General features: G+C 40.9%; 2 protein-coding genes across 9 annotated transcripts in view; both read right to left on the reverse strand.

Moving 5' to 3' along the window:
* The window catches only part of megf11 (multiple EGF-like-domains 11), a 77,739-nt gene that overhangs the window by 10,015 nt on the left and 49,158 nt on the right, over window positions 1–18,566 (reverse strand). For all 8 annotated transcript variants that reach the window (XM_084933519.1, XM_084933517.1, XM_084933516.1 and 5 more), the window contains 6 exons: window positions 12,117–12,329; window positions 11,463–11,637; window positions 6,678–6,798; window positions 3,871–4,034; window positions 3,640–3,742; window positions 695–841 (listed from right to left, as the gene is read on the reverse strand). In XM_084933519.1, coding sequence (XP_084789645.1) covers window positions 695–841; window positions 3,640–3,742; window positions 3,871–4,034; window positions 6,678–6,798; window positions 11,463–11,637; window positions 12,117–12,329 — 923 coding nt within the window. The remainder of the gene's footprint in view (window positions 1–694; window positions 842–3,639; window positions 3,743–3,870; window positions 4,035–6,677; window positions 6,799–11,462; window positions 11,638–12,116; window positions 12,330–18,566) is intronic.
* LOC146382685 (uncharacterized) lies at window positions 12,336–18,555 on the reverse strand. Its single transcript, XM_084933521.1, has one exon. It carries the CDS (start codon window positions 16,834–16,836, stop codon window positions 15,703–15,705), a length of 1,134 nt encoding a protein of 377 aa, XP_084789647.1. The 5' UTR covers window positions 16,837–18,555; the 3' UTR covers window positions 12,336–15,702.

The following is an 18,566-nucleotide window of genomic DNA, read 5'->3' on the forward strand; positions in this document are numbered from 1 at the left end:
TGACAAACTTGCAATGTTAAGTTTACCCAGTGGATTTTATTTTAAGCACCAGGTGTGGTGCATTTTTATCATCCTCTGGAGAAGCATGCAATTCTTCAGTTAACAATATTTCAGTGAGGGAAAAAAAGTGCAAAACTGCAGTTACGAGGTTTCTAGGTGACGAGAAAATTATCTGTGTAAATATTGAGTTTGGAGGAGTAACCATTTCCCCTCTCTGTCTCTCACACACACGGCGTGTTTAAGTCTCTCCACTCAAATTGATGTTTACAGGTTTGAGACAGTGAATTCGCTCCCAATCAGTGAGTTCATCACTTGAGAGCACCTTCAGACAGACCCCGTTCGGAAACCAGAGCTGGCACTCCCAGTGAGCATACCCTCTGATGAGCCTCAGGCGAGGACTGTGAGTCTCCCGCTGTGAGGTGGTTGTTGAGGACTGTGCCAGAAGGGGGTGAGAAGTGTGTGTGTATGTGTATGTGTATGTGTCTGGGGGAATGCCATTGGGGCAAAGACACTGTGATTACATGATAACTGTGATGAAGGGTTTACACTCAAGCAGTTATGTCCAACAACAATTCTTCAAAGATCAAACAAGGTCAGTGCTGTGATGGAGTTTGCAAGTATGACGGTCTCAGTGTAACAGATTTATTTCCTAAGGGTTTAGATAAAAAGAAGTTGCTTCGAGAAAGAGGCTCACTTCTTTTGCAGGACGTCCCTCTGTATCCAGGTGCACACACACATGTGCCGTCCTCAGGAGAGCACGATCCTCCGTTCTGACAGGAGCAGCTGACTGAACAGTTGGGTCCCCAGAAGCCTTGTGGGCACACATTATCACAGTGGATTCCTGCAGGCATGTTACCAAATCTTCAGTGAATGCATATTAAGAAGGCAAAAGACTGGTAAGCTGATAAATTCTAAACAGCGTGCCATCTGTAAAAACACATCATTAAGGGGCAGCATTCACAATGCTTTATCATTGCACATCTTTTCAGGGTTATTAAACTAACATGAATCATTGACTTATTTTAGTTTTGAATAAAGAAGCTGCAGTTTGGAGGGTGTTTTTTTTTTCAGCCCATCTTTCACACTCTGCTTCTCCTCTCCAAATGTATTTTATTTTTGATCTGACTGGAGCTCCTTGCCAGTGCACTGTGTTGATTAACAGGGTTGGGTCTCAAGAGAGGCCAAGCTTGTCTCCCATTCTCTTTCAGCAGAGCAAGGGTAGTGCATGGAGCTGAAGGGAAGTACTCAGACCACAGTCTGCAAGTGTCACAGTGTCTTTTTTTTCCCTGTGGCTTCAACCAAATGCAAAACACTGCATCCATACAGGGCTCTCACTGTGAATGCATTAGCATGCCCATCAGAGCGCCATGTTTTCCTTCAGAAAAAAAAATTCACGCGTGCCGTTCTACATGTATACAGCCGGGTTTAGAAAGTGTGGCATAGCCCTGCGATTGCACATGCACACGGTCGGTGTCACACAGTCGCACAAATGCATGCAAACTCTGCAACCTTTCAAGTTTCAGCCCTCAGTTCGAAGCCTCATTTGAAATTTCCTTTGAGCGAGAATATCTGAGAATGGTGTGGCAATTAAAGCGGCATTAGTGCAGTACCTTTGAATTAAACCTGGACTAAACTCTGGGGACTAATGTTATACGGTAACCATGGCACCTTAAGGCTATATAGGATAGGAAATGTTAAGTCTGATGAGTGGGGGACTAGATGGGTGTGGGGGGTACAGTCGCAGTGATTAAGTCAGAAGCTGTGCCATGGACATCAAAAGGAGGGCAAGGCTTGTGCAAGTGTGTTTGAGGTTCTGCTAGGGCAGGCAGGGGAAAAAAAGAAAAACAGTGGCTGGCTTTACTGTCAGAAAATGAATGCGGACAGAGCATCACATTTTTCAGTCTAATGGTGACAAACAGAGGGGCTTTGGGTACCTAGTGAGGGAGAAGAAGAAAGAGTGAAAGAAGCCAGAACTGAAGTCTCTTCAAAGGAGGCTTTTCGCTGAGAAGTGCCAGAGGTCCCACTATCCAATTTGTACAGTGAGCACAGCAAAGCAAACCTCTCTCTCCCTTTTTAACTCTCTCTCTCCTGGTGCATGTAAACACACATCACATTACCTGCTTCGTGTCATGGACCAGAATCTCTACAGAAATAAAAGGCAAAGGTCTATTTAACATGGTCTAGCACGATGCCCCCTGCATCAAGTGTCTAGTCAGAGAACTCTTTTAAATCTTTGTTGGCTGATGTCAGGCTCACGACAGTTCAGTAACAATTCTGTGGGTCATAGTCGGCCTAGCCACTTAAGCGCGCACACTCCTAAAGTCAAGCTTCTTGACAATTTAGGCAAGCCTCACAATAGAGCCAACACCAAGTTGACAGCAAAGTAGAATGCAATACCAACCCTAGCACACTCAGTGATATGACAGTGTTTACAAAAATAGCTGTAAACAGACATTTCACTCCATCCCTGACTTAGTCCTGTGACGAATCCCACATAGCCCTCTCTCTAGGTGCTCTTTCCTTCAGAGAGACCGCTGTCAAGCCGCTGCAATTTAAGTATGTATGTGTGTGTTTGTCCTACCCACTGGGCTGCACGCTGCCCCCAGCTCTGCACCCTGGTGACTCAATTAAGGCTGACAGATGGTCCCGACCTGTGCGGGATTCAGAGCATGAGAGGCCCGTTTTGCCGGCTCCATTCTTGCAGATAATAAAACCCACATTGTTTCCCAGAATAAATGCCCGAAGCTCGGGAGGCTGAATGGAGTGGGATGCTGAGAGCTCACAGGCTTGACCTTTCCTGCTGAATCTTTTTCCCTCTCCGACTGCACCTCTCTACCCAAGCTCAGAGACCAGGTCCTTTGCTAGCCCCCTGTATTTGACATTCAGATGCGACGCTTCATTTTTGAGCATAATGACTCTCACCCTTGCTGTGACATTCATACTTTCCAACCTCCAGCTTTTTCCTTGTAAGCAAATGGTTTAAATGACAAGAAACAGAGAGCGAACATATGGACGTGCAAACCCCCCAAAAAACGAAAAACTATTTGCATCTAGAGGGGATCAGATTCCAGTGGAGAGCTTGTGATAGCAAAGAACGATTGATACTCTGGTGAATAAATGCGGCAGCTGGTTTAATCAAATTTCCCAATAAAATGCAAACTCTAATAAACAGAACCAAAAATAACAATATCACAAGACATATCTAAAAACCTTGAGAGCAATGTGGGCCAATTATTTGATTCAGTTTGCAAATATTTAGCTGATGATTCAGTTCAGTCCTTGTGTGTAGCCGGCATCACATAATATAAGCATGATTGCATAGCAGCTTCCAGCGTGCCAGCCAAGAGAATTAATTTAGAGCTCAATTCTCAACATCTCTCATTCGGCTATGCCACCGGCGCAGTGGCAAAACAAATTGAACATTTAATTAACAAAACACTGTGTAGACATTCTGTAAACATACTGTACTGCACAAGCCATGAATGCTGCAGCATATTTTCCTGTTATGGTAAATCAGTGTGTCTGACTGGCATCTAATGTCTTTGATTTTCAGCTAATGAAGATAACTACTAAAGACGGGCCGCTTCTGCTCCTAAAGACAGACTACTGTGATTTTGTTGTGAAAAAAGGAGTACAAACCTGTCCAGCCAGGGTAGCAGCGACAATAACCGCTCACTGGGTCACAGCCATCAGCGTGGCTGCAGTCGCAGCGCTCACGGCACTCCAACCCATACGTACCCTCCTGACAACGACGATAATAATAAGAAAACTTGATCTAACTCTTCTAAAATACAGCACAATGATGCAAAAGATTTTTAACTGGGTCTTCACATCAATCTCTCAGTTAAAAAGAAAGAAAGACAGACTTACAGGGCAGGGCTCGTCACAGTGCTCTCCTCTCCAACCAGGAGAACATGTGCAAGTGCCATCTATAGGATCGCATGCAGCTCTGTTGCTACATAAGCATGTCTGATTACAGCCCAGACCCCAGGCACCACTGGAACAGAGGATGGAGCAGTCCACACCCTGCCAACCTCGAGTAAGAGAGAGAGAAAAATCAAACTATAAACATTTATACAAGAAAAGCGACATGAAGGCAGTTGCTTTATATTAAAATTACCAGACAACTGAACAGTCTAAATCAGGGATGTCAGCTCATTTTATATCATTGGCTTTATACAGTCCACTTTGATCTTGAGTGGGCCGGACGATTGAAACACTCCTTTCTATGAGTGCAAAGAAGTTTAACTACCCACTTGATCCATGAGATATCTTAATAATAGAAAAAGAAGTGCAATGTCAACTGTGCATCTCAGTTTTTCTGCACACCAAAGGTATTCTGCTCTGTCATCACGACTCTTTCGGCATAAATTGCAAGAAATGTGTAAAACTTCAGAAAAAGTTCTGCAAGGTCATTCACAGAAAATGTTGTATTTTATAATTACTGTGGACCCATTGTAATAAACTGTCATTTCTATAATAGTGAAAAGAACAAAAAAACTGGAAGCTTACTCAAAGTTAATAACTTTGTTGTAACATCAGTGATCATAAGGAAGGTCTTCATCAGAAGAAAAGATGGAAAACTTAAGAAACAACTGTTTAAATCCTGAAATTTAGGTCCTCCATCACATTTTTAAAATCATTCCAGTAGGCTGGGCCGATTTTTGCCCTCAGGCCTTGTGTTTGATATCTTTGGTGTAAATAATGGTCAGCTACAATGGTTTTTGCCCTTGTGCTTGAACCCTAAAGATTAATTTAAATAAACGTGATATGATTCAGCTGCAAAGAGAAAACACACCTCTAAGAATGGCGATGTATGAATGAGCACAATAACTATGGATGGACTTGTATAAATTTATTCAGTCCTGCTGATTTTGGAGAGTTCTTAAGTTTCTCTTTAGTGCGTCCAGTACAAATGGGTAAAAGATTAAAAAAATGCAGTATATTGATAGCATCTGGCTTTGGTAACCTCTTCAGTTGTTCTATTGTGTTCAAATATAATAAAGTTTTTACTTCCAGAGAAATATATCTATATGTCCTGGATATATTGCCCCCAAAACACTGAATAGACTTAACTGTTGGCAGTCAAAATTTAGCACACGATTCCTCTATTAACCCACAAGTTAACATCTGTGTGCATGAGTGAAATCTCTCAGGAATAATTGATCTGGGTGGTACTATTGACTGTGTATACTGTATACTTGGTGCACACTCTTTATATGGGACATTTGGTTATTTTTCATCTTTTATCTGGTGGAAAACAATACAATCTGAGAAAGGAAAATGTTTGTATAGGCAATGAGAGGTTAGAAGGCAAGAAGGATTTGATATCAGTGAGACATTTATGCTGTGTAAAAATCTTGAGCCACCCCTCATTTCTTTATAGTTTGCTTCCAAGGAGCCAGACTTTCTTGTAATTTTTAAAGTGGCCTGCAGCAATAGTTCTCCAGGCTTTCTGAAGGTCCTTGAAAGTTCTTCTTTTAACTTTGGCTACTTTTTCAGTCATTTTTCAGTGTAGTCTTTGCTGTCTTTCACAGAAATATATCGTTAGGCACCTTGTTATTAGCAGTCTGTCACAAAACCAATAAGTTGTTCCCATTTCTTTAGTTGAATCGATGAAAAACGCCAAAGATAACACAGTTTGATGGCCATAACATAATATTTTTGCACCAGCAAGGTGATTCCCAAAGTGCTATTGGCCAAAAACGTGGCATATCTTGGCATTGTGTGCAGTGTGTCCTTAAACACTCTGAGGAAACTGGACAAGTGGAGGACAAAAGAAAAAGTGGCAGATCTGAGTTTAAAAAAGAAAAAGTTGGACTTAAAATCAGTTGCAACAGGTTTTTATTAAGGAATGAATCCAGATTTGAAGGTTTTCGTTTAGATTGTTGAGGAGGAGTTTAGGACAGAGGTACGATAGTGACCATCTACAGCCACGTGTAAAGCATAGTGGAGGCTCCGCCATGATTTGGAGTTTGAGGTCAGTGGTGTTGTGAATCTTGTCAAAATGTATCGCATTGTCAACAGAAAATAGCGTCATACATTGATCCATCATGTAAAACCATCTGGAAATTGTCTGATTGACAGTGGCTTCATTTATCAGCATGACAATGATTCTACACACACAACTGCATACTATTAGTCATAGATTGGCCTCCCCACACCATGCTCGTTATTATTAAGTGCTCTTCAAGAAGCCTGGAGAACTATTCCTGAAACCTACATGAAGAAATGACAAAAAAGCTTGCCTAAGAGAGGTCATGCTCTGCTGAAGAATAAAGGCGGTCATACCAAATTTCATTAGAATTGTAAGAACAGTTTTTACCTTGCATGTTGCATTCTCATTCATGTTTGCACGTTTCAATAAATCAATGCACCTATTTCACATTTTCCTTGAGAAACACATGGAAATGAGGGGTGGCTCAAGAATTTTGCATTGTACTGACACCATAAAATTTTGTCTTAAGAAATTAAGAATAGCTTATGTCATGTATTATTCATTAGACTGAAAAATTGAACAGATTAAATAAAGTTTGTACAGGAAAACAAACGAATGCAACTGAATTTAGTCCATAAGAATTTATGTGTACAAATGTTCATCCATCTGTTCATCTGCACAGCCAGTACACCTTATCTCATGATATAGAAGACTTGTGCTCAGCCTCATGATTCTTTACCTTCCTTGCAGAGGCAGGAGCCATCAACAGGAGAGCAGGATGCATGATTATGGCATGAGCAGGTGGACAGGCAACTACGTCCAAACAGACCAGGTGGACACACTGTAGAGCAGTCCTCACTCTGTGGGAGAAATAACGCAAAGTTATGCAGCACACAGCCAACATAGCAATAAATGCTGACACTGGCAGACTGAAAAAGGAATAAAATAGTCTGAAAGGATGTGGACTGAAACACTGGGAAGGTTGACTCTACTTCTCTGTATAGCTTACTAAGCTGTTTACTTAAACAAGTCACATTGTGTCTGTATGGAGACTGAAATTGAATGGATTTAAGAAAGTAACTGAAGTTCAAAGGAAGGACCACACTTGATCAGCTCAAGCTATCTCTTCTTAACTTCCAATTATGCACTCTATATATTCTGACAGCACCTGCTCTGAGCCATGGTTTGCAACCCCATTTCACCCCATCTCTCAACTTTTCTCTTCATCTCCATCTCCCGTTAGATTTCCTTTTCAGCTGAGACGCAGGCAGGACTCCAAAGTTGGAGAATCCAGACTTTTCACCGCTTTCTCCAATCAAGCAATGACTAACTTTATCTAATCATCTTCACTCTATTAATGCAATCTTTTGAGTTCTTAATAAACTAAAGTCACATTAAGTTACTGCCCTTGCCTTGTGAAATGACTTGCGGAAGATGTATTTTGTAAGCCTTACTCTATAAGGGTGTTCAAAATCTGACACTGTGGACCCCACTCAAGCAGTCAAGACAATATTGGCATGCAAATGGAACTGGCACACTGAAATGAAATAAAAATATGGCTCATAAGCATAACAAGTTGCTGTTTGCAAGCTTCCCATGGACTGGATTACACTACACTGCATTACATTAGATTGGAAGGTAAAGAAGAACATCCTGGAGTTTGTCTGAGATCTGATTTATGGATGCTTATTGCGATGGACATTGGAGATGATGAAACCATCATGAATTGTGAGCCAAACTAAATAACAAAAATATGTAAAACATCTGTGTGTTCAAACAGACAAAGAAACTGGATTTTTGAGTTCGATCCACTTCTGTGGCTTCAACTTTACCGGTTTGCTGAGTGAGCCAACTTAGCATGCCAAACGGCAGCAACAAAAAATGGCAACTTTTAAGATACTCATAATGTGTCCTTTGGCACCGGCGTCCTTGACACACTGTCAGCAGCAGTCTTGGACACAGAGAGATAATGGTCCTCTTTTAATGAGCAAATAAGTCAGCATCAGGAGATTGAGGCTTGGGTTAAAACATGCACCTTCCCCACATTAACCCTGCCAATAAATGTGATGCCAAGGGGTCCTTTACAAGTTTGCCTGTGATCATTTGGGAGCAAAACCCATCTCATTGTTGCCATTTCCCTGTGCGTCACAGCACTGATGGCAAAAAACACATTGTGCTCGTCTGTGAGACATTAGCAGCTTTCCATGGATTTGACAGCATGGGAATGAAATAGGGCTGAATCTTGTGGTGAGAACATTGTATCTACATTTTAGCACATGGGCCCTCATCAGGCTAGATATTCAGCCAAAGCCACACTAGGCAAAAACAGCGATAAAATCCAAGTAAATGAGTTCCACAGTGAAATGGATGGACAGGATCCCACAGGTATCACTTATAGACCAACTCTCTAACCTCTCACTCTAATATACCATAGAAAAGATTGGCAGCCACATTGGCACAGCCTTTTAGTGTTGTTGCATTAAAATTAAGTATCTGGTAAAGGACATGAAGTACTCCGTCTCTGTCCTCTGCATCCTGCTGTCATTAGAATTTCTCTGCTTTAAAGGCTGAGCACAACCCACCTCCACCGCTCTTGTCCCTCCCTCAGCTAGAGATCACAGGTAGTCTATGGATGCCCACACCCTTTGTTTCAAACCCTGACTTGAGTGACAGGTGACACAATGATTTAGAGTTCCAATTAGAGGCCCAGAGGAGTCCTGAGTGGCTCTTGCTTCGCTCACCAGAGATCTGGGCGACTGCTGGCTGCTCACTGCTCTCATTATCATTTTGAACTCAGTTTAAACATGAGGCAGGAGGAGATGTGCCAGTGGACGCCAGGGGCAGAACACACATCTTAAAACATCTCTCCTCCCCGTACACCACATAAAAGCGCCTGTCTGCGAATGAAATTTTTATCAATCGGTTGCAATAACCTTTGTTCTGCCGCAAACGACAGCTTCAAGACTGCTAACAATAGCAGTTCAGTTACAGTTGTTAAGTGCGGCAAGAAGTTCGACCGGCTGGGGGGGTGGGGGATGGGGGAGGGCTGGACAGAGGGGGACTGGCAGGGAGGTGCAGTCTTTCTTCAGAGCTCAGGCAATTTACTGGTGACTGGACTCATGGATAAAACGTCATACAGCCACAAATGACCACATGGATTTTGCTGCCTCCATGACTGCGTCGAATTCCACTTGGTTTCCCCCCTCACAGTGCGGACTCCAGTGGTTGGTCTGTTCTCAAGTGGGGAAAGGCAGCTCATTAGTCGACTGATTCATATTCCTTCTGAGCTGGGAAGGATAGAAGTCTGGATGTGGAGAATCATTATTAATACACGGGCTGCCAGTCCATTGCATAGGAGCAGCAGGACCTTACATAACTACACAGCCGATGGAAGCAGTAACCAGACCAGACCAGGTCGTCCTTGGCCAAAGCACTAAATTCATACCTATTAGTATCTTAATGTAATTGGAGTGCATTTTTTCCAGAAAGCCACTAGCTGACACAACATTGATCAGGCTGGTACCCTTCGAGACTAGATGCAAATGGCACCACTAATTACCAATCATTCTCACTCCTTAACAGTTCATCTAACTGCTGGGTGAGTGAGTGCAGTTTAAAATTCATGCAGCATGGTTGAAAATGAACCTCTGAACCTTCTGATGAGGAGAGAAATCCCTGAGAGATAGGAAAATTGTTTTCACCACCTACAAAGGCAGACCGGAATCCATTCCTAATGCATTCATATTTCACATAAAGCGGTACCAACATAATCTGTAGAAAAAAAGAAAATAAAAAAAAGACACCTTACAGAGTCCACATGCTGCAGATTGCAAGGGACAATGCCTGAATAGGTAACATGTAATCACTTTGTCCCAGTCAAAAAGAGCATGTCCAATTACTAGAGCTAAATCAAGCGTGCAGGTGCTCAGTCTGCTCAGACACTTTGCTTGGTTTGCCCCCCGATGGGACTCCAGAACAAAGATGCAGTGGGGAGGCTTAGTCTTATCAGCTGTCCCCCGGGGAAGTGACTTCGCTTGCAATCATAGCCGCAACACCATCATCAACCACATTTTAAAAGCTCCATGTGATAATAACCATGTGTGATGCATGTCACACAATTACAGGTAGCAGGTACACAGCTCTACCTCTGTAACAAAGTGTTTGCACAGCAGCAGCTTTGTTCAAAGTACAAAAAAAAACAAAAAAACTCTCCACACACACTCAAACACACCAATCCTCCATATGAGGTGTGTTTGGTCCCATCTGACTGCCTTCTTTTCTTTCCAGCTCCTGCCCTCTAGGTCTGTTTAATGGATCTGGCAGTCCTTCCCAGCAGCCGCCAAAGAGAACAGGTGGAGCAAATTAAGACACAGTCTGCGGCCCTGCTCGGTAGCTCAATTCACCACAGTGGCCTGCTGTAAGACACAGGCAATTTCCACCGAAATGTAATGTTGGCAGAAATGTACCCTTGCAGTCGCTGTTGCTCTCTAACTTCAGATTGCAAGACAAGAAATACAATAGGGAAACTGATTGAAGTTACCCAACTAATTTGACAGTTGTAAGAGGGAACAATGTGGCTGCAACAAAAACCGACTAAAACGAAAACATATATAGGTCAAGGATTCAATTTTCTCCCAATTGGTCCAGGAGTACAGATCACTGATGCTACAAGTCAAGACATATCGACTGTATTTGTAAAATACACACGACCCATTATTAATGTCTGCACTGGGAGGTACCAGAGGATTTATTGTGATGCGGTAAAGCACATTTATAATAAGGCGATAATAAAATGTCTCACCTTGCTCTTGACTGTCTGTGTACAAAAAGCTTCTAAAGTGAAACTGGGACAACTTCCAAAAAAATTATGACCACACTGACACAAACATTTTACAACAGCCACAAAAAAACATGAAACATAAGTCAAAGCTGCAACCTTCACAACTTAGGCTCACGGCGGAGAGTTTCACAGCATATGGTATGAGACATGCGAGTACAATTATTGGTTAGTAGAGATAGAGATATTCTTCAGTATATTAAAGATCACGAGGAGCGAGGTTACAAATACAATTAACCCTTGAGCATTTCATGAGAAATTAATGTAACCAATAGCATAATTACAAGTTGACATGGTAATTATAGCTGCGAATAAATTAAAATGGACATGCAAGTGTCAACGTGGTTTAGAACACAAAGTCATGGATGTTCAAGGACTGCTCTTTCTAAGTGTTTTAAATGCCGTTTAAGCTTATGCTTGTTTTTAATGCATTTTGAGTGCTCTTTTCTCTGTTTTTCCACCAACTTCTTTTTTCCTCCTTTTCCTTGAGTACACATTGGCTGTGTTTCGGTTTGCATAGCGTAACTGTGGCCCCACCTTGGCATTTTGGCTCTGGGAACAGAGATCTAGATCTCATGAGATCAGGTAAAGGTCAAATTTGAAAGAAAATCTTTAATAAAACATTATCCTGAAAGTGGCCACAGATATGAGTACAATAAAATAGCAGTGAATGTACATGATACTCACCATGAACCCAGGGGCACATGTACAGGTACCCGTGACAGGATGACAGTCAGCTCCGTTGGCACAGCTACAAGTCAGCATGCAACCCTCTCCATAGAATCCAGGTGGACAGGACTCATTACAGTAAAGCCCTGTCCATCCCGCAGAGCAGGTGCATTCACCAGAAAGCGGGTGGCAGCTACAATATAATGAGAAAGAAATATGGGACAATGACAGGAAGAAAAAGGGTGAGGTGAAGTTTGAGCTCTAAAAGTATCAACACTTCATTCTTGAGCAGGATCAAAGTGTGAAGTCCGCGCCAAAAGCCATTCATCCATCTACGCGTCTACGTGCTTGTTTCTGATAGATGAGGTGTCCCTTTTCTCCTTCGTTCTGTAATGACTTCTATGGCCGATGCCCAACTCTTGCCGGAATCAGAGCATTAACATTGCATTAACTATGAATGCTGCTGAGAAATTATGAATGAAGCAAAGGTCGCGATTAAAAGCTAACTGGATGACATGGCTAAGAGGTGTCCAGACTTCAGAATGAGTGCTGGCATAGAGCTAAGATGAGACAAAATTGAGTTGCAGAAATCTTTATTCATATGGAGAGTCTTCGCTTCAGGGCTTGGTCAGAGCAAAGCTGTGTGTGGCCTTGCACTGATGTCTCACTTACCTGACGGTGTTGGTGGTGTTACAGGGGCAGTACTTGTCACAAATGAGGCCGTATAGACCTGGGGGACAGAATCTCTCCTGGCAATTAGGCCCTTTAAACCCTGTTTCACATAGACAGGCTCCATTGATATGGTGACACTTGGCTCCATTCTGACACTCGCACTTCTGGTTACATTGCGGTCCATAGGTGCCCACAGGGCAGTCATCCTGACATCTGGAGGAAAATTACAGAGCAATGACGGGGTCTTTTAAATTGCTGCTCTAAAAAATGTCAGGTACATGGGGGAAAAAATGAGTCAAGACTTGTAACATGAAAATCTGATGTTGGAAATGTTAAAGATTCTTTTTGTGCATGTATGATATATATATACAGATATATACAATGTTAATTTCAACAATTGAATAAACTGAATTGAATAAAGAATAATCTGCAAAATCTCAAACTCTCCTTGGTTCCATCTTTTAAAATGTGCTCATTTTTCTGTCCTTTCTCTAGTTCATGTTTTTGGGTTTCAAACACAGACAAATGCCACCTTTCAGCTCTGTGAGTGCAGTTCAGTTAATAAATGACGGTATTTTTCAACAATGTCAATGCTTAATCACTACAGCATTAAAAAGCCTTTACAAATTGCACATGGTCACAACTACATGAAGGAAATTGAGTCAATTTTATATTTATTATGAGCAATATTGCTATTACAGCCATTTTAGTAAAATTGAAACATTTCATTTTGGATACATATTTCATAGACCGTGAACCTTCTAAACTCAAAGGAAAATAAATGCGGGCAAATATTTTACTCTAACCACTCTGTTCACATTTTAAAAGCATAAGATAAATATATAATAGGTTGCTTGTAAAGTTTTATTTGTATTATTATTATTTTATTGTTTTACGTTGGTGCCAGTCACCATCTGATTTTATAGCAGACTACATTTTTGTGTGTCTTCAGAAGGTTAGCTGTTAAATAACCCCCACTCACATCTTGCATCAGGCGATCTTAATAGTTCACATGACAGTGTGAGGCAAGGTCTCACGATGGTTTCACCTGAAACCTCTGCTGATAATGACACTCACCTTTTTCACGCCTTGGCTCGTGTGATGAGGCACATGATCAATAGCGGGTCAATGACCCTCTTAAGGGAGAACTCCCACTAGGGTTTAAATACCTGGGACTCTCAGACATTTGGTTTAAGAACTGAAGAACCTTCTCGGATGAAAGAAGAAACATCTTCGAAAAACTTAAAGAAGTCCAGTTGGTTTCAAGAACCACATTATTTGTATAGTCATTAATTACACTCAATGGCCATTGTGTTAGGTATACCTTTCCACTGCCTCTTAATGTAAATATCTAATCAGTGAGTCACATGGCAGAAACTCTGAGCAGTTAGCTTCATTTAGACATTGTCAAGACGACCTGCTTCAAATCGAGCATAAGAACAGAGAAGAAAAGTGATTTTAGTGACTCTGAATGTGGCGTGGTTGCTGGTGTCAGATGGGCTTGTCTGAGTACTTGAGAAACTGCTGATCTACTGATCTCTTTTCTCACACAACCATCTAAAGGGTTTATAGAGAATGGGAACAAAAAAATCCCCCCCTGCCTTGGATCAATAGTTCCAACTGGTGGTTGTGTAATGGTGTGGGGGATATTTTCTTGGCACACTTTGGACCGATTAGTACCAACTGAGCATTGTTTAAACAGCCTACCTGAGTTTTGTTGCTGACCATGTCCGTACCTTTATTACAGCAGTCTACCCATCATCTAATGACTGTTTCCAGCAAGACAGCACACAATGTCACAAAGCTCAAATCATCTCAAACTGGTTTGTTGAAGATGACAGTGAGCTCACTGTACTCCAACGGCCTCAACAGTCACACGTTCTCAATCCACAACAGAGTACCCCTGGGATGCGGTGGAACGGGAGATTCACATCAATACACGCAGCTGAAAAATCTGCAGCAACTGTGTGATGCTATCATGTCAATATGAACCAAAATCTCAGGGGAATGTTTCCAGCACCTTGTTGAATCTCTGCCATGAGGAAATGCGGCAGATCTGAATGCAACACGGTGTTTTTGGAAAGTGCATGTAAATATAATACTAAAAAACAATAATGTTTTATCATATTTTACGCAATGCAAAGATTGTTTAAGAATTGGAAATTGAAATAAAACTCCAGCCCCAGCTTCAATACATTAAATAATATGGATATATTATTAACAGTGTTGCCACAGTTACTTTGAAAAAGTAATATATTACAGACTACTGATTACTCCTTCCAAAAGTAACTTAGTTACTTTACTTTATTTTTAAAGTAACTAAGTTAGATTACTAGTTACTTTATTAGTTACTTTCAGAAGCTGCCAATAACACTCCCCACTGCCTCAACATAAAAACATCAACCGGTTTTGCCAATACTCACTTTATTGGAAGTGTATTTTAACAGTAATGTCAACAATATATCTCCTGACATTTGAAGCTGAACTTAAAACTTTTTTCCTGACAGAAATACTTGTTTGTATGAAAATAAAGAAAGTCTTGTTACTTCACTTAAGATAAATACTTTTTATAAAAAAAAAAACAAAGAAAGTTTTTGACTTTAACAAATACTTTATGAAAAACAATAAGTCGAGTTCATTTAACATAAATACTTTTTTATAAAAAACAAACAAACAAACAAAGAGTCTTTCTTGACTTCCCTTAAGATACTTTTTATATCATCCACATGTAAGCACTATTGTCCGCTTTTGTAACTTTGGACTAATCTTATGAAAAAAAAGAGACTGCAGGTCCAACTTAAATTGCCTTACTTTCTTGCAAGTAATTGATTTAAGTTAATCAACTTGAAAACTTTAATAAGTTTATTAAGTGACTTTGATAAACTTAATTCAATTACTTGTAAATAGTTATTTAAATTGGATTCCCCATTCTCTTTTTTTCAGTATATGTTGTCATTGCATGTTATGGGGGAAACAGTAGAGTGGAGCGAGTAAACCAGTGGTTGTACCTCATTAACAGAAGCTTCTGAAACCCTTTGTCAGAAAGTCGATTTCTTTTAGGCGTGAGCACCAAACCTCCCAGACTAAAAAGTCGCTTCACAGGAGCACTTGATGGGGTTGGAGTGTTATACTTTAAAAAAAAAATGTCTTTATGCTTGAAAACTTATGCAGAATCTGAAGGTCGTAGCCTGACATCAGGTAGTCCATGACTTCTTTTTCTGCAGAATAGGTCTCCTCCTCTGGCTCTGCCATCTCACCTTGGCTGCTAGATGTAGTAGCACTGGGCACACTGGCAGGTTTTTTTGCCAGAGGAGCAGTGGTGAAACACTCTGCTGTCAGAAGCTGTTTTACTCGCTCCCTCCTTCCTGTATCTCTCAGCCATCGGAGTTTGAATTTTGGACAACTGGCAGCTGCGAGAAGGGCATCTTTGTCGTCCAGCACACTGGTGAAACGAGTCTGAATAACCTAAAAAACATAATCGATATTTTTATGCCTACAATTTATTATGTTATAAATGTAATATGAGATCAGTATTATGGATTTATTTTGTTTTAGGTTACTTGTGAACATTTTAATTGTTTTAATCTTATTTTTCAATGATAATTAATATTTTGTTCCATGTTTGTGAATTGTATGAAGCAAAAAATTTGACTAATTTCAAGATGGAGCGTACCTGTACAATGGCATCTGGAAGGCCTGCAGTCATCCTAGAGAGGTCATCTTTCACAGCCTGGGTCTTCTGCACCAGAACTTCAAGTGTTGGTAGTAAAGTTCCATATGGACAGTCGCCTTGTAAAATGTCCAGTGCTGCAGTCAGAGGTTTCATGGCCATGCAGTACTCATGCAGGAACTGGTATTCTTGATCTTTGAAGCACTTCAGTCCTAGCTTTGTGCACAGAGTATTCAGCTCACCCATGGGGATGTCTGCAATTCTCTTTACAGCATCAAAAAAGGAATTCCACCTTGTGGATGTTGGTATTAGGAGCTTTCTTTTGCTGATTTCTTCCACTGTTTCTGATTCAAGTGTAGATCTACTCGATTTGGTCCAAAGAGCTGTGCATTTTGCTGTGCTGCTCCTATACACAGCCCTGCTCTCTGCATTGGTTGTTAAATGTTTCTCCACATCACGTGTGCAAATTATGTTGATGGTTGAAGCACACCTGCGGTGCGGGGGAAAAGACAGCTGACCATCACTTTCATTCTCAGCCGAGAGGATTTCTGACAGATCAGAAAAAGTGACATCATCGTCTTTGGGGGTGGACTCTTCCTCCTCCGTCTCATCATCGCACTCCGTGACAGGATGATAAACTTGAAACGCATTAACAAAGTTGGATCCATTATCAGTAACTGTTGCAACTACTTTGTTGAGTAATCCATAAGAGGAGTGAATGTTTTCGATTTCTGTACCAATGACATCATACGTGTGTCTACCACAAATTCGCCTACATGCTAATGCAAACTTGCGGCGCTCTAATGTGGTTCTACTGATCCAGTGGAGCGTTACTCCCATATAGTTTCTGTTGTTAGCAGTCCAAATATCCGCGGTAGTTGAAACAAAGTCAATCTCATTCAGATTCAAATTTCTCTCCATTTCTGTAAACTCCTTCTCCAAGTAAGAAGTAAAAGTCGTTCGGTGAGGCAGCTCGGCATTAACAGAAGTAGCGATCTTTTTTATTATGGCACGAAACGAGGGCGAGTCAACAGTGTTTATAGGTAGCATTTCTTCTACAATATACTGCGCGACCAACTTCTTCAATTCTTCATCACTTACTGGTTTTTCACCAAAGTCCAACTTTTGTTGTTGGGGGGGGTGTAGCACCTCCTGCGGAAGTCACGGCTCTCTGCTTCGGACCACTTGGTGGGACTCTCTCTGTGAGTTTGACTGTGCTGTGCTGTGACTCCAAATGTTTCTTTAAGTTTGACGTAGTGTTTTTGAAGGTAAATAACACTTTTTGCCAACACAGAGTGTACAACGAACCTTAATATTGAAATCTTTAATTGACAGAAACTCAAAATAGTGACCATATTTCCAGCTAAAGAACGAACATCTCTCTCCCTCCATTGTTGTTTACACTTTTTTACGTCGCTGGCTGCTTGTGAGCGGGAAACGTGACCTGTGGCTTATGTGACGTTTCACGACATGTATGCGTTTGTCATCCGCTGAGACGAAAAGAAGAAACCAAATCTTTTTGCTTAAAAAAAAATAGTAACGCACAGTGGTTTGGACAAGTAACTTTAATCTACTACTGTTATGGAAATAGTAACGTGTTAGATTAGTCGTTACTGAAAAAGTGGTCATATTCAGAGTCACTGATTATTAACACTCTTCTTACATTTCAAAGTTTTAATAATGAATGTTTACTTTAAAAATACTTTCATAAATCCATGGTTAAATTTTAACGAGGACAGTGGGCCTCTGCTGTCAGTACTTCAGCGTCTCTGCAGGGGTTGGACAAGACTCAGTAATTGTCATCAGCTAAACAGAAACTGCTTCAGTTTTCTGCACATAAATTAGTGTAGATCAGAAAATGGATTTCTTCATTCACTTCAATATACTGGCTTAAGTATACAGTCCTGGTGGAGTTTCAGTCTCAAGAGTGTAACAAAGCTTTTACAAATAGCTCAATTACAACATAAAATGGCCAAGTTATGTTTCATGTTTAAATTACCCTAGCTTTAGTTTTATCAGAGGACAATGGTATTATTATACTAGACACACGAGGGTGGGGGGTAACACAATCTTAGATTATTCCTGGCAGTTTAATTCACCTGCCACTGACAAAATGAATGAGGGCAATTTTGCAAAATAATAAAGTAAAGGAAAAGGTCTTGTAAAGGAAGTGTTTCCATCCAAGAGACAATTGCTTTAGCTGAACTAATAAACCCAGGCTGCTCTGGGCTGCTCTGGCAGGCACGAGGAACTAAAAAGATCTGTGGATTTCAATGAGACCTTAATATAAGCCCATTACTTATAATTAATGAGCAGACTCCAAACAGCATGTAGCTCATGGTGAGATCAATGGATAGGCTGGGAGTGGATGAGGATGAAGGCTGAAGACATGAAACCTTGCTGGCCAGCATGAAGTACAAGATTAATTAAACATACAACGCCCCTATTAAAAGCTTCCAATCTACCTTCAAATGGACTAATGGGCATTTATAAATGCTTATTTCTCTCGAGTATGAGAATATGCTAGGATTTCCTTTATCTTTTTAAAGAACAGCCAGGTTTGTGCCTCATTTAGAAGTCAACAAAGAGAATGGGTCAATGAGTGACTGTTAAATGCGGAACTGCATGAAACCATTCTTTTGCATTAAATACTAATATCAATAAATCATGCCTTTGTATGACCTATTTCAAGTAGGAGCACAAAAGTTTGCTGATAGAACTTCAGAAAAAGCCTTTTTGAATAATAACTGAGCGGTCTGTTTGTCAGCCGGACGTGTCAC

Source organism: Perissodus microlepis, chromosome 7 (genome assembly GCF_051167445.1).
Source record: "Perissodus microlepis isolate ML-2025 ecotype Zambia chromosome 7, ASM5116744v1, whole genome shotgun sequence".
Taxonomy (NCBI): Eukaryota; Metazoa; Chordata; class Actinopteri; order Cichliformes; family Cichlidae; genus Perissodus; species Perissodus microlepis.